Source organism: Ictalurus furcatus, chromosome 6 (assembly GCF_023375685.1).
Source record: "Ictalurus furcatus strain D&B chromosome 6, Billie_1.0, whole genome shotgun sequence".
Classification (NCBI taxonomy): domain Eukaryota; kingdom Metazoa; phylum Chordata; class Actinopteri; order Siluriformes; family Ictaluridae; genus Ictalurus; species Ictalurus furcatus.
In genome coordinates, this window is record NC_071260.1 from 2,219,724 (window position 1) to 2,236,311 (window position 16,588).

General features: G+C 43.6%; 1 protein-coding gene across 2 annotated transcripts in view; it reads right to left on the reverse strand.

Annotated features, from left to right (window-relative positions):
* Positions 1-4,917: 4,917 nt before the first annotated feature.
* vwc2l (von Willebrand factor C domain containing 2 like) overlaps positions 4,918-16,588 on the reverse strand; it is a 39,911-nt gene continuing 28,240 nt past the window's right edge. For both annotated transcript variants that reach the window (XM_053626220.1, XM_053626219.1), the window contains 2 exons: positions 13,608-13,737; positions 4,918-5,605 (listed from right to left, as the gene is read on the reverse strand). In XM_053626220.1, the coding sequence (XP_053482195.1) occupies positions 5,457-5,605; positions 13,608-13,737 (279 nt within the window). In that variant the 3' untranslated portion in view covers positions 4,918-5,456. The remainder of the gene's footprint in view (positions 5,606-13,607; positions 13,738-16,588) is intronic.

Here is a 16,588-nt window from a genome sequence, read left to right on the forward strand (position 1 = left end):
CCCCCTCGTACTCGCATGTCGATAAAATCACTCGCTCGTTTACGGCGCTGCTGATTTACACGCGACATCAGAAAAGGCTGAGACGAGAACTGAAAGCGATTAAAAAAAAAAAAAACGACGACTAAACGGTAAAAAAGGAGCCTCCGAAAGTGCGTCGCGTGCCAACTCTTCCAGTAACGCGGCTCAGCCACCGCGGCTAATCATACAAGTAGACGCCTCTTCCTTTTATAGGGCGCCATTACTTTTGTCCCAATTGAACGGCTAGGTTTATTTGTCTCCGTTTTTAAAATTGATTTCCTTTCAACCGCACCGTGACGTGCGCAGTCGAAATAAATCGATCTAAACTCGACCCATCGACATAAAACTCGCACGTCGACGGTTATACCATGGGTACCGGGTCACGTGAGATCGTCCGAACGAACTCGGGAGCGAAACGCAGTATACGCACCTTTCCCTGGATTTCCGTAAACGCCACATTTCTTGTCTGAGCGCTCCTATGAACCGTCCGTGATTAAATTCATTTCTGTTCGGCACCGTAAACGAGGCCGTGTCCGCACTTTCAACTATCGGGTGTTTGCACGGTACGAGTCTCAAGATTTCACCAATCAAATCTCCTGTATGAGCTAATCAGTCACGCTAATTCACTAATTGTTCAGAATTAGGGGTTGATTTAAGACACAGCCTTCGGTAGACTAGGAACCGTGGCGTGTCTGGTGTGTGTGTGTGTGTGAAGGATGAAACAGAGTGGCTCTGAAGCAGTGGGTGTATGCAGATTCCTGCTTTTGTGTCAGCTCTGTGCCTGCTGGGCCGCACCGCTGAGAACGAGGATGGATAATTGATCACCGAATACGCTCTGATTAAGGGGAATTACTGCAGACAGTTTTGGGCGTGCTAATTGCTTGTACGAGTTCAAGCTGTCGGTCTCGGAGAATAGTTCCGTTCGTGTGGTACCAGGGGAAGCAAAACACGGCTGTTTCAAACAGAACCGGCATCTTTTTTGGGAGGTTTGAAGGCTGAACACTAAAAGCGTCGTCTTCACTTCATTCTGTTTTTGTGCCACAGCCACATGACCGCCCAGCCTGGAGACTCCTCCATAAAGGTTCAGCAGAGATTTTCCTTTCTCTTTGGGATTCTTTCTTTTTTTTTTTTTTTTTGCACAGTGTTGACTTAATAGGCTTAATTCCAATTACCAAACCCATTCAGGACACGACCGGCTCAGCCTCATCTCACACAACAGCGCAGTTCTTCCCTAACAAGCCGTTAATACACCTCCTTCCATTTCTCTCAAGTCGATCTTCTGATGGTATGTGCAACGAATCCAGGGTTCACTTTAAAGATCGTAAAGACCACGGGACGGTCAAACATACCGCCTGAGAAAGGTTCTGATCTGGGACGGCGAAATGATACGCAGCTCTGTCGTGTGTTTAGAAGAAGACCCTACATGATCTACACTTCAGAAGTTCACAGTATGGAAGTTCTTACACCACAGGAAAAGTCCAAGTGTGTTTTCTTTAGTAGCTCAACACCACTTTTTTTGAATTTGGATGTTCTCGATGGTTCTGGCCACGTTCCACTGTCGTCAACGTGACGTCGTGCGGATAAGACCTAGCGGCTAATCGGTAGCTAGGTTAGCTTTAGTTATTAGCGACAGTAATCGAAGCTCAGCGGGTCTCAGGTTTACAAGAAGACCCGATGTTCTTCATACTGACGTACGCATGGTGATCAACGGCGACCTGCTACGAATTACCGAAAGCGTTCGCGGCACTCAGCGACGCCCTCAAAACTCCATGAAAGGCAACGCTCACAGAGAGCTGAAGACTAAACGTCGAAAGAGTGCCTCTTTGGAAAAACCGGACTCAGCAAAGGAATTAAAATCATCTTGTGGCCCATGATAGACCTGAAAGATTGACTCTGAAGAAGGGCGCTGAGGAAGGGCGCTAGCGGAGGAAATAGAGCGATGCATTCATGGCCGTAAACTAAGCTACTGATGTAATTTTTCATTAGCACGCTAAACTTTTGTTGCATTATTCCAAGCAAGCAATGTTCAATCGACTCATCCTCATCAAATGATGATCACGAGCAAGTCCTGGAACGTCACTAAACACTGCCTCGAGCACTAAATCTACAAAAGGACAGGAAAACAGTTGAACCGCACTCTGTTTTCTAACAGCGTTCTAGCTGTGCGATATTCTCAGGGTTCTCTCTTGTACGCCGCGTCGATCCGCTTTAAACGCAACACCGACGTGTCTTCTGGTCACGCTCGGGTTCGAGAGTCTCAGTCCTCTTCCAAGTGAACGCGGTAAGGAAGTGATTCGACTCCGAATCGAATCGACTCGAGGAAGCGAATCAACCCAAACACGCGTTGCGTTTCGGGTTGCAGCATTCCTTTTTAAACCGAGCCGAAGTACCGAGCTGTAGCACTGCAGGAATGCCACGTGTTCTTGAAGATCGACTAAACAAACAGAAAATAAAGCCTACTAGTCAGTGATCAAATAAAATCAACTCATTTACTTAGCGCTAGCGCTGCGATTTTCGCGATACGCGAAAATGTTTACCGTACGGTTGTTTACGTATTTCTGAGCGGCGAATTTTTACGAGGACATTTTCAGCACACCTCAGACAACGTTTTACGTTTAGTTTTATGAGTGCAGTGCGAAACTAAACTGCAAACGAACCAAAAGCGACAATTTAGCTCCGATTCGAACTCGACAAACGGACCGACGGACGTAAAAGCACCTTTAAAGCCCGATTTATTTGTACTAGCGTGATGTTTTTCGATGGAGACCATAGTTCTTTTGGATAAGGATGTCTGCTAAATGCTAAGGTAAATGTAAAAAAAAAAAAAAAAAAACCTGCAGCCACACGGTCCCTTTGTGAAGACTGAAAACCTTTAAGCATTATGTCACGAACACGTTATTTTAACGTGTTTCTTCATGTCATTTTGCAACACAGAGTTGCGATTCTGCTCACAACACTCGCACAAGCAACATGGCAGCAAAGCAACAACTACTCTCAATTTTATGCAAATTAGCAATGAACAGAGGCCGAAATCGAAGTGATTGCCTCATAAGTTTTCCATTTTCTACTCTCGCAGCCTTTGTCTAGTTCCCACTCAACAGTAAACTTTCATATATAGATGTTATAGACATTAATACTATATGTAGAAAAAATAATTATCGAAATATTCTCATTTATAGTTTGTAGGAAGTGATCATTCATCCCTTCTGGGAAAGTGATTTAAAAAAAAAAAAAAAAAAAAAGCTTTTGATGATCCATATCTAAGCAGCACTTCATAATCGTCCAATTAAATGCTCTCTAGTATGTCCCACCCCTGGGGGGCAGTATCTCATTAGCTCATTAGTCAGTGTGCGTTCTCTCACGCGACATTCAGTTTCTTCGTTTTTAAAGGCGGTGGAATTTCCACGACAGACGCTTTTCAGACACTTATTTATTTATTTATTTATTTATTTTACAAACTCTACAGCTGGAGTACTGTACGCCGCTTCCTCAGACCGATCTTTACCCGACGTTACGGCTTCTCCATCAGTTAAGAATCAGTAGAAGGCTCTCGCTATACTCTTTACGTTCTCCGTATTCAGCTAGCTCCCTAAGCCGCCGTCGGGTTCGTTTAGATCGGACGGAAGCGTGGCGTATCTCGAACGCCAACGGCTGCTCGTGTGAACGGAATCATTTTTTCAACGCAACTTGCTTCCCATTCAAGAGCTTTTCCTGGGTTTAAAAATCCCACTAGTGCTGGGCAATATGACAACATAATATCAGTATCGTGATCTATATCCGGTCACAATGTAACTTTCCTAAATATTGTGGCTATCATGATATCTTTTTATAGTGTTTTTTTTTTGCTTTTTTTTTTTTTAAATAACAAGCTGTCGACTTGAAAGCTGTCCATTGTTTGTACGTTTACAGTTGTAAAATATAAACAGTTTCAGCATTTACGGTGTTAAATAATATTTTCCGTAGGCGATAAATGAAAGTAAAATCGACTACATCTTTCAGGAAACAGTTTATTCGGAAACCTAGGCTGTATACCGTGACGCACATCATGTCTCGCAGAAATGCCTTGAAATATCATATATGATATGATATTTTTGTCTAAGTCCCGCCCTCCAGATTTTCCCTGCCAAATCAAATTTCTCACCTACGGACTGAGATCCAAGTTATCTGAATAATTACGATAATAATAATAATAATACAAGTACAATCATAAGGTGCGTAATTTAATGAGACTAGTCACTAGTTTACAGCGCAGCACCTACAGTACGACATTCCCGTCTTGTTTTATTCCTCCACCGACAGCACAGCTCAGCGTTTCAGTATTAATCACAGATGTTTAGCGATAAAGCTCAGTACCAGCTCTACGCACGAGCCTCGCTTGTCCGTGATGAAAGAAAATGAAATAACGCTGACAGAATCACAAACAGCAGAACATCAGAGCAGCGCTCTTATCGATATTTGGTGACGCGGTGCTGCGGCTGAGCCGGACAGTACCACGGTACCGCTAAAGCCCGGTTTAGACTGTGCGATTTCAGAAGGCTTTGATCAAATCTTTGCCGAATATTAGAACAGGACGTGTTCTCCGGGTCTGATCATAGGACGAAGAGCCTGCGATTAAAAAAATAACTACAATCTGTTTAACGTCAACAAACCGGCGCGATCCGGAAATCTGCTCGTGCTGAAAAAGTGAGCTTGAGGAGAGTTTAAGTCCATTAGCATGTTTTGTTTTTGCTTCGCTACCTCCACCACCATGCTTCTAGCTCTCCCGTGAGTCTGGCGTCATCCTATTCCGTCCTCCCATTGGTGGATTTTAGATGAGCGCCGTAGCAGCGATTTCTTATTAAAATGATAATAATAATAATAATAATTATAATAATAATAATAATAGTAATAATAATTCCACACCCTTTCCAGAAAAACCAGCAATCTCGACCAACGAATTCTTTTTTTTTTTTTTAAACACAGCAAAAACCACACAGTGTACAGCTGGCTTTAAGTTTCAGAACCCACTCATCTGAATGCAACGAAGATTAAAGACAGACTCCAGGTTGAAATGTGCTCGTATCCAGTCACGATACACACCAAACTGCGTCGAATAAATAAATATCATCCCTCACCGATTCGTGAAATAGATCAACTCTGTGTTTGAGCAGCATACGTGAGAAATAAACCTACAGTGAAGCCATTAAAAGAAAACAAACAAACAATCAAAAAAAAAAAAAAACACCCCAACAGCGTCTTTTGATGTTTCCGCCACTCCAACATCTCCGAGCTGTAAAGTGTATCAGTGTGTGTGTGTCTCTCAGCAGCCTCACTTTAGCCAGCCGTATTGTGCTCGTGCCGGTCAGTCCCTCCCTCGGTGTCCTCGAGGTGGGCGGTCCCCGTGTCTGGGCGCTGCTGTCAATCACGTTTCTATCCATCTCTTTTACCCGTAAGAGTTTTTATGAAGTCTGGCCGTTGAGACACTCGCGCCTCAGACACTGCGCCGGTTTCCACCAGTCCCCACTGTGGCAGCGGCAGATGGTGCAGTCGTCCACCTTCACTTCGATGCCGGCCGGGATGATCGTCGTTCCGGCGTAGCAATTCGGACCTGTCGCGTGGGAAATAAATAGAGACAGAGAGAGAGAAAGTAATGAGACAGAGCTCTCAGGAGGACTTTTTTTTTTTTTTTGGACGAGATGGCGGAGTGACTCGAGACACCCAGGGGAGGTTTAAAGTCGGAACAGACGCACAGATCCATTTCACGGGCACTCAGTAGCGGGCTTGTTTTTAAACTCTCTGTTGAGTTCTCTCTCTCTCTCTGTACATCCTCCACACAAGTTCTTTGATTTATAATGTAGTTGACACGGTCAACACTGTCTCTTTCACACTCTCTCAGTCCAAAAACTATACCCTACCCTAGACACATCCATCAGTAACAGGGCTTATTATAACGCGCTGCTGAATTCTGGATTCGGATTGGCCAGAGGGTGTCGCCTCATTATCTAGAACAGCAGCTCCGACAGTCGTGCAGCTGCAAACATCGCACGTTTCTAATACGTTATCGTCGCTATAGTCGCGACTTCCATAACGACGTATGGTGGATGCTGTATAGAAACTGAGTCAAGATATGAGGCCATGTTTAACATTTCTGGAAGGAATCTCCAGGGTAACAATCTGTAACTCGATCGTTGGGGTTTCTCCGTAACATGACGAGCTGTTTTTAAAAACATAAAAGATAAAATCTTGATTAACTTCAAAAGTTCAAGAGAGATAAAAAGAACGGTTTGTGAGGGAGAAACAAATAAGAACTATATTGTCTCAGCATTAAATGTACCCATAAGAAACAAATAAAGATATATAGGGTTAGCACGTTCGCCTCACACCTCCAGGGTCGGGGGTTCGATTCCCACCGTGGTCCTGTGTGTGCGGAGTTTGCATGTTCTCCCCGTGCTGCGGGGGTTTCCTCCGGGTACTCCGGTTTCCTCCCCCAGTCCAAAGACATGCATGGTAGTCTGATTGGCGTGTCCAAAGTGTCCGTAGTGTATGAACGGGTGTGTGAGTGTGTATGTGATTGTGCCCTGCGATGGATTGACACCCTGTCCAGGGTGTACCCCGCATCGTGCCCCATGCTCCCTGGGATAGGCTCCAGGTTGCCCCGTGACCCTGAAAAGGATAAAGCGGTAAAGAAAATGGAAGGATAGATGGATAAGCTGTAGTAGAAGAATATAAGAATAAAACCCTTCAGGACATGCTGTTCTAGGAAAATAATCAACTTCAGGGTGGTAACAGTAACTCCGCCTCCTCACACCAGGCTATCATTGATTATTTTCCTATAACAGCATGACACGGAGTGTTTTATTCCTTATATACATATTTAAGCCACTTATGATAACGATAATGTATAATATAATATAAACGAGCGATCTGCAGCTGCACTACTGTCAGAGCTGCTGTTCTAGAAAATGAATCCGCGCCTTCTGTCCAATCACAATCCAGATCTCATCAGGTACAGTATAATGATAACGAGTCTTTATTGGTCACATATACAGTAGAGCACAGAAATACTACAGCCTATCAGGAAGCTGGGGTCAGAGCGCAGGGTCAGCCATGATACAGCGCCCCCTGGAGCAGAGAGGGTTAAGGGCCTTGCTCAAGGGCCCAACAGCGGCAGCTTGGCAGTGCTGGGGCTCGAACCCCCGACCTCCCGATCAGTAACCCAGAGCCTTAACTGCTAAGCCACCACTGCCCACCATAATCAGTGTCTTAGGTGCATTTAGGCCTGCAGCTTGTACACCAACGAACAAACGATTCTAAAACCACCGACTAGACGTTATTAGCATTTTAATACCTCAGACCGAGTCGCTCTCGTAGAGGACATCCACGGGGTGTTTTTCCAAATAAAATGGAAAAAAAAAGTTTGACGCGTTGAAGAGCTGAAGCGTGATCTGTCGACTTTTTAATCTAAGTTTGGATTTCACATTTTGTCGGAACATGGCTGAATTTGTCAGATATGAATTCGCTCTCATACATCACGTCTGTGGTGCTTCTTCAAGGTCTCTTTCATCTCCTGCCTTTTCTTCTCCTCTTAAGAAATTGAAAGTGGGGGGGGGGGGGCATAATGAAAAGCTCTTTTTCTTTGGAAGAGACATCGGTGCTCAGCACTCGCACGCCAACACCATCACGCCAACGACCAGCGAGCCGTGCACCTGCTAGTTCGCTCTCCGCCTTGTGTTTAGTGCGCCGTTGTGGTTGATGATGATAATTGGGTGGTGGAGATGACGACAGTGGTGTGTACAGTATATCTGAGATGGCGCTAACGTGTGCGTGCTGTCCAGAGAGCTTATTTCATGAGACTTTTATTTTATATTTATGACACAGAGGGAAGTCGAATGCACTCATGGCCTTGCTCGGAGTATCTTTCCTTTCCATTTTTCAGGTAGACTCTTCTTACATTTCAATACATTTAAAGTTAATCATTAGAAAGCCCTTGACACCAGTATGATATTAGCATGGATGCTAGTTAACCACTTTTTATTTATGTATATATGTTTTACAAGAAAACCGCAGTCTCCACAGTCGTGGAATCACCTTCATGTAATAGTATCAAAGCATTTTATAATTCAACGTTAATTAACGACTTATAGTACGACTTACGAACGTCAGCGGTCCGGGGATTTATTTTCTTAAAGGCCGTGTGACTTTGCAGGTTGTGTAGAGTATGTGAAGGTCTCCGTAGAGAACAAAACCGATTTGTAATGGATATGTTGAAGCAAGTGCTCAGCTGTAAAGCTCAGACTTCGATAGATAATAGAATCGGTAGATAGATGGTGCAGCCCGGTCCGATTTCATTTCTCATCTGGAACGTGTTCTTTTAAGAAAATGAAATTTTGGTCAAAACCAATCTGATCTGTGGTAAATAAATAAATAAATAAATAAATAATGAGCGCAAGTTCAAACGTTATGAGTTACAAGTTCCGGGTATTCAGAGTGTAATAATATTTTCAGCAGGGTTTTTTTTTCCCTCCTCCCTTTTACACAATACATAGAGGCTAGTACATTTTTATTGTGTGTTCCAGGTCTTTGGATCTTCTGCCACACTTTTTCTGTAAACTTGCTGTGACTTTGCCTGGTAATTAGTCTCGAGGCTTTTATTTATTTATTTATTTTTTTTAATAAAAAGCCAAACATGATAAATTGCATTATTTCTTCCCCCCTCATATTGCTTACAGAAACCATTAGGCACTTGTTTAAAAGCCAGTGAGACCGCCGAAGTCTGGCGTGCAGTCACTGTACTTCCAGCCTAATATATAATTTACTATTTATGACGCTACACTTTCAAGGAACATTTAGAGCTGCACTGAAGAACAAATCGCTCTTTAAAAAGCAATACTTATCCACTGGTGCAGTAGGTGGGTTTTCCGGAAAGTTCCGGGTTTCCAGTTCTGGAAAATAAATGAGTAATGGTACTTTGTTACTTTACTTAATGATCATTTTGGCATATTTAACCCTGTGACGCATGGTGGTCATTGCTATTCAATAGCCGTTTTCTTGTAAACGAAGGGGTTTCAATGATGTAACTGCGTATTAGCCGCTACAGTGGACACTACTACATCACTCCATAGGATTCCACCTAGTGGCTAGCAGTTGTAACTGCAGCTAAAATTCTTTTCAACCAAGATGGCTGACAGACAGCCGAAAAAGTTGATCACAGCAGCAATATCTTTGCCAATCCCTTCTATTATAGAGGACCCTTGCAGGGAAAAAAAAAAAAAAAAGACGACATTTAAGACAAGTATTTATTTCATACAAGGAGTAAATTTGAAGTAACCATGCGTCCAAGTTATACCGTTTCTTCAACGTTTGAAAATACTTCGCTTCTAGTACCTTTTTGGTTGTAAATCAGTTTGTTTACGTTATCGTTATGTATCTTGCAGGGTATGTAGTGTAAAAACAACATTTTGTGCGGATTAGTTCTACCGTATGAGTAACGGTTACCATCTTTCTCATCGTTTATATAAAGAATAGAGAGGCTAACTTTCATAGTGAGACGTGATGAACCGATATAAGAGTACGCTGGTACAGAGATTAAAATGATTAAAACTGAGCCATATCGACCTGCAGTTCTCACCTGGTGTCCCACTGAAGCTAAGCAGGGTCGAGCCTGGCTAGGACATGGAGAGACGACCAGGGGGAAAGCAAGGTTGCTGCTGGAAGTGGTATTAGTGATGCCAGCAGGGGGCGCTCACCATGTGGTCTGTGTCGAGCCTAATGCCCAGTATAGTGAAGGGGACACTATACTGTAAAAAACAGCACCGTCTAGATTTTTGGCAGTGGAGGTGTGTGCCAGCACCGCCAAAACCACGTACTCGTCCCCCTTGGACGCGAGGACAGCGCATCATTTTGGCTCGTGCTCAAGAACCGAACGCTCGACGTTAAATCCTTCCGTCACGAATATGAACGTGTTTGTTTTCTGCGCGTGCTTTGTTTCGTAGCTAATGAGCAACAGACGGTCGTGTAGTTCCAGACTTTACAATTATACTGTAATATCTCTGCGAGCAGTGCAGTAGAACTTACGGTCCTGTCTGAAAGTATTGGAACGGCAAGGCCATTTCTTTTCTTTGTGCTTTACCCTGAAGACTTGGGTTTGAGATGGATCAGAATTTCAGCTTTTATTTCATTTCCTGATATTTACATCTAGGCGTGTTAAACGACTTCGAACACGGCACCTTCGGTGGCAGACCAAACGATTTTTAGGTGAGCGAATGTAATGGAACAGATAGTCTTAAAGTAAATAACACTCTTGACGCATTTGGTCGCATATCCCTTGCTAGCAACAACTGCATCAAGCCTGCGACTCACTGACAAACGGTTGAGTTTTTCTTTTGTGTTACTTTTCCCGGCTTTTACCGCAGCTTCTTTCAGTTGTTCATTTCTGGGGGGTTCCTCCCTTCGGTCTCACCTTCAGGAGGTGTGGCCAAATGGACTATTTGGTGCATTCTTAAACAAAGAACTCTGTCATGAGCTCAAACAAAAAAAAACAGAAGACCACTGGAAGCTACTGTTGTAGAGGACAGAAGAATTCTTTCCAGGATGTACGTGTATCTGTGTCAAAGTCAACAATCAAGAGAAGACTTCACCAGAGTAAATACGAAGGGTTTAAATCCAGACGTAAACCATCGGCAAGCCTCAAAAACGTCAAGACCAGATTAGAGTTCGGACAAACGAGACGAAGATCAACTTGTAGCACAGTGAGATACTAAGAGTATGAAGAAACTGCTCATGACTTGAAGCATACCACCTCATCACTGCCAGCGGAAGTGATTCTACTATTCCGAGCTGCTGTTTTAGAGAATTAATCAACACCCTTTGACCAATCAGAATACAGAAATGTGTGTGGGGGGGCATGATGTGAGCTACACAGAGCAGGAAATGAAGAGTCGAGCTGTTGAAGAAGCTGCCATGTGTGAATGCTTTGACTGACTAAGGCTTGGCATGCTCCATGTCGGTGTCGATCTTCTGTCAGCTCCGCCGCTGCAGTGATGAGTGACTCCCGACGCGTCTCTCTGTCTCGCTGTCTCACGAACGCAGTTTCCACCTGATTAAATGACAGCTTGCGGTAAGCCGTCCGAGAGCGGCGCTTCTTCAGACGTGAATAGATCGAGCGGTGATGAAGTTGGAGATGATGTTTCATTTCCTCACAGCCTCTTGTTTTTTTGTTTTTTTTTTAAACCGCATGTACATTCCTTTCCTCTCACGACGCAGCCGTGCGAGACTTAATACGATTATCCGAGATGCGGGAAATTAATTCCGGTAAAGGCCCTTCGACACGCCGGAACGCTTTAGAGTTAAGCTTTGAATACTCGTCTTTCTTCATGTTGTGAGAATCCGTGAACTGACTGATTCCCTCGGGCAGCGGCTCTGATATGTTCTCCTGGAATGCCACCGCCGTGAGTGTGTCACTGTGTCCTGTCTGCCCACATCAGCTCCCGCAACTAGCTTCAGGCTACGTGTGTGTTTACCTACCACACCTTACAGCGTTCTGATGATTGTTGTAGAAGGACTCAGGGGTCAAGCTGAGCTCCAAGGCAACATCTGATGGATCTTACAGCTACAGTTAGAATACGAGTCTCTCATGATTTATTATTATTATTATTACACATCTGGAATGCTGTAAAGCTTCTCTGTGACAATGGCTGCTCTTCAACCTGCTATAGAAATCCAATTGAATTGTTTATTTAAATATGGAGTAATCAATGACATATTTCCCCACCCCCACATAGGCGTTTTAATGGGGTGGGCAATATGACAAAAATAGCATATCATGACATTCGAGGACATTGTTATGGTACATATCATTTATCACAACATGTAATCTTACAAGCGAACCGTCGGCAAAACAGTCACGCTACAACCGTAAAAAATTAAGAAGGGAGTTTTCGACGGTGGGTTTATTTAATGACTATAAAAACTAGAATCTGTTGCGAAATCTGTAATAAATAAATAAAATAAAAAATGAATAAGATTATAAAAAAGTAAAAAAAGGAGCCATTTCATCTGTAATGATTAAAACATAAAAAAATATTTCTTTATACCAACGATATTTCGAAAGTGTATCATGACTTAATTCATCACGATATTGAGATCATATCGTATCGCCCGGCCCTAGGCTTCAAATACAAATTTACAAGATTCCATGCAGGTTTCATTTAGTTAATCACTCTAATGACGTGATCCGACGCTCGTTCGGAGAAGCGACCTTAAACTCTCTGTGCCCCCTTTATTCGATTCCTCGTGTACAGAGAACACCTCGGCTGACTCAGGCCTCTCTCTTGCTATTGGAATCCAATATTTCTAATTTTGGGTTTGGACTTTTGCTGACAAGGAAATCAGAGATGGAGCTCTCTCTACAGGCTAATTAATCCCACTCACCATGGCAACGATCAATAACGTAATGATTCCTGTCATAATTCAGCATATACGTATATATTTTCTGTTTAGTCTGAACTAACCACAGCTATTCTTTCTCTGGCTTGTGGTCGACTGTGTAGATTTATACACTCGCACAGGATGTTCATGGCCGTCTTGTTCATCTCCCTCCGTATCCGTCTGCGGTGCGCTTCGTCGATACGCCGCGTTAACATCCGGCCGTCTGTATATCCGTAACCGTCGTTCGCAGGTCGTGCAGGAGGGAGCGTGCTACACGATCGCAACACGCTGAAATTTTCCTTTCTCTTCTTAGATTTTATTGTGTGCACTTTAATTGTGTTTTTATTGTGTACCCTCCATAACCTTTAAATCCCACCACTGTATAACGTAAGGCGTAAAACACTCGGCATCATGCCTCGATGAGAAAATCATCAACAACGGGGTTGTGCGATGAAGTATAATTTCAAATTGTAGTACTTTTTATCCCCTTACAGTTACAATTAACGTTGCGAAATGAGTTCGTTCCTGTTTTAATGTACATTACAGCGGCATAAACACCAGCCTCTTGTTCCATCGCCAGGCTCGCCGTTTCTTTCACTAGTATACAGAGTGTCATGTTAGGAAAGAAACTAATGTGTGAAAAAAAGTGCTGACACTGGAGACTCCTTCCGTAATTTTTTTTTTTTTTTACGTACAATTCTAGATTGTAAAATACAGCATATAATTTCCACATTCCAGTAATTATTATACGGCCCCTCCCCCGCCCCGTGTAAAACTAAACCAGTCCGAACAGGGCTGTGCACTCTTTCTCCTTCTATAGGGTGCCATTTCTTATGTCCTAACTGAACGGCTAGTCTTCTTTGTCTTAAATTCTAGACGTAGAAAATCGACTAGTTTATGATATTTCCCATGGAAACAACCTGAACAACCCTTAACAATCTAAACTCATCATACCGTGCATGTAGCACTCTGGTGTAGTGAAATCCTTTCTAACACGTTGGCGTTGTGCGCATGACCGTGTCACCATGGCGACGACATCATTAGACCTTACACTACACATATAATTTACTCAAAAATGGATTTTGTGATCAGGACATAAACGTAATGCTTTATGGAATCCCGCTGGGAACTGTGCATCCGTCCTGTGTGGTTTTCTGCGACAGGAAACAGGAAGTGGGTCTTACCGTTTTTACATATGGGGCAGCACTGTTCCGGCTCGTACACCGGGTTAACACACTCAGGAACGGCGCAGTCGGCCACCACACAGTGCACCTCGCTGTTCGGCTCACAGCGACACCACTCACACGGAGACGGCTGCAGAGAAACACAAACACACACACACACACACACTGCTGTGAGAAAGCTTCACAGGACATTCCATTCCATACACACTCATGTTTACACACCTACAAAGAAACTCCATGTCATACTGTTCGAGCAAAAAAATTCAACAAAAAGGTGGTGTGATGAGCGGAGTTACTGTTGCCACTCTGTTGAGTAAGTGCTCTGTGAGTACACTGATAGAAGAACAGTTCTTCACGGGTTCTTCAGAGAGTTATGGCTCCTTCCCTTCCTAATCAGGTTATACACAGAAGCTTTACAGGCTTTTCGTAAAGGGGCATTAAACAGTTCGAGATATTTAACATTGATATTCCCCGAGAGTGTGTATATATATATGGCACCTTTTGTTTGAACCCACCCATATTACAAGCTATTAAAATATTGGAACATGTGACTGACAGGTGTTGCCCAGGTGTGTCCTGTTAGATCGATTGTTTAAATAATCGACAGCTCTAAATGTCTACTCTTGGTTTGAGCTCTAGGTTTCGCCTGTGAAGACTGCATTCGTTGTTAAAAAGGATAAACCAACATAAAGACCAGAGAGCTGTCTATGGGAGAAAAGCAAGCCGTTCTGAAGCTGAGAAAAGCAGATAAATCAAGCAGAGGCATTGTACAAACATTGAGCATAGCCAAAACTACAATTTGGAATACCATGAAAAAGACAGAAACCACTGGTATACTAACAACCAGACATGGAACAGCAGTCAACAGTCAGTGACATCGTCAACAACCTCCACAGGGCAGGGTGAAGCGATCAAAATCCACCGTTCGAAGAGGACTTTGAGAGCAGAAATATACAGGAGGTACTGTACCACAAGATGTTAACCACTCATCAGCAGTAAGAATCAGGAAAGTCAGATTGGAATTCGCAAAGAAATACAGAGATGATCCACAAAAGTTCTGGAACCAAGATGAACCTCTACCAAAGTGATGGAAAGGCCAACGTGTGGAGAGAGAAAGCATCTGCTCATGATCCAGAACATACAAGCTCATCTGTGAAACATGGTGGAGGTAGTGTCATGGATTGGGCTTGCATGGCTGCTGCTGGAACATTCTCACTAATCTTAAATGATGATGGATCCAGAAGTTTAAAGGAACATTTTGTCTGCCAATTTACAGAGAAATGCGTCCGAATTAATTTATGAGGAACTTCATCATGCAGCAAGACAACGATCCAAAACACACTTCCACCTCAACACAGGACTTCATCAGGGGGGAAAGTGGAAGGTTTTAGACTGGACGAGTCAATCACCAGACCTTCACCCAACTGATCAGCATCTCACCTCCTGAAGAGGAGACTGAAGGGAGAAACCCCCCCCCCCGGAACAAACAACTACTCAAAGAAGCTGCAGGAAAAACCCGGAAAAGCAACATAAAAGTGATCGGTGATGTCACCGGCGTGATGCGGTTACTGCAAGCAAGGAATATGCAACCACAAAGCAAGTTATTCACTTCAAATTGACTCCAAGACCATCAGTTCCTCTAGTTTTGCTCACCTAAAAATTGGGTGGTCTGCCACCACCCATGCCACTTTCCAAGTTGCTGAACACGTCTAGATGCAAATATCAGGAACTGAAAGATGGAATTCTGATCTACCATCTCATTCATCTTTTGATGAATGAAACCCAAACGTCTTCAGTGTATAGCAAGAGCAAATAAACTGGCCTTGCTGTTCCAATACTGTATATAACGATATCTCTGATAATCGGATCTTGATAAACTGTCAATATTATCTCACTCCACCATGCGGATGTTTCACAAACGAGTCATTTGTATTCCATCTGAAAGATCAGCACCATCTAATCTGCAACCGCCCCCCCCCAAAAAAAAAAACCTCCCAACAACAACAAAAAAACACAGCACCGTGATTGTGTTTGTTCGAGATCCTATTAAAATCTTCGACAAACATAATCCCCATCGGCGTTCAGAGCACATTTACTTATTGCCGTAATAAAACATCCTCCCCGCGAGTTAATCAGGGTAAACAACTCTCAATTGCGTCTGGCTGCAACTTTGCGAATGTGAAAATGGTTTTGTTTGCCGACCGTTGTTTACTGATGTAATGTGTGCAATACTCTGGTGGGAAAAAAAAAAGCAGCTTTGTTTTTTTTTCACACCAGGGCTCGAGTAAAGCTCAGCTGTGCACACGTCTGCTGAATCGGTGATTAAAAACCTCGCTCAAATCTCCAAATCGGCTTCCCCACGAACAACCCGAGCCGTTTTATTACAATTAACCCCATCACGGATTCATGCTTCTATAGAAACAACTCGTTCACAGGGACGTGTGCGGCGGACGCTCGGCAGAAACGGATTAAAGAACGTGTGTAATCGTCGATATGGTAAAGTTTTCCTAAAGTAAGATGTTTATGTCACTATTATGGAAGGAGTCTCCAGTGTCAGTGGTTTGTGACGGTCAAAGGTGAAGATTTAACTCTTTCAGGGAGCTTTTAGATTATTTACGACAGGCTTGTGTCGAGTTTTACGCAGCGTACGACTCTTCCACTTTCACAGCGCTTCGTGTGATGATCTTTCCAGTTTCAGGTGTGTATCTGCGTGTCACGGCATGCCAATTACTCGGATCTGGACCTGGCTACATGTTTATATCGAGCTAGGTCACTATAGGTCACTATGCCGGACCTGGAGGATTGTGGGAGCTTGGCCTGCTGGTCCACCAGTGGACACGGCTTTCATTCTTCACACACTGTGTAATTGGCACCAAGCAAAGCCCGGGCTCTAATAAACGTCTGCTCGGCATCGATAAGGGCAGCCGATTCCGCCGGGAACGGGGGCATGTGAACTTTCCCTTTAACTGTGCGAGGCTCGT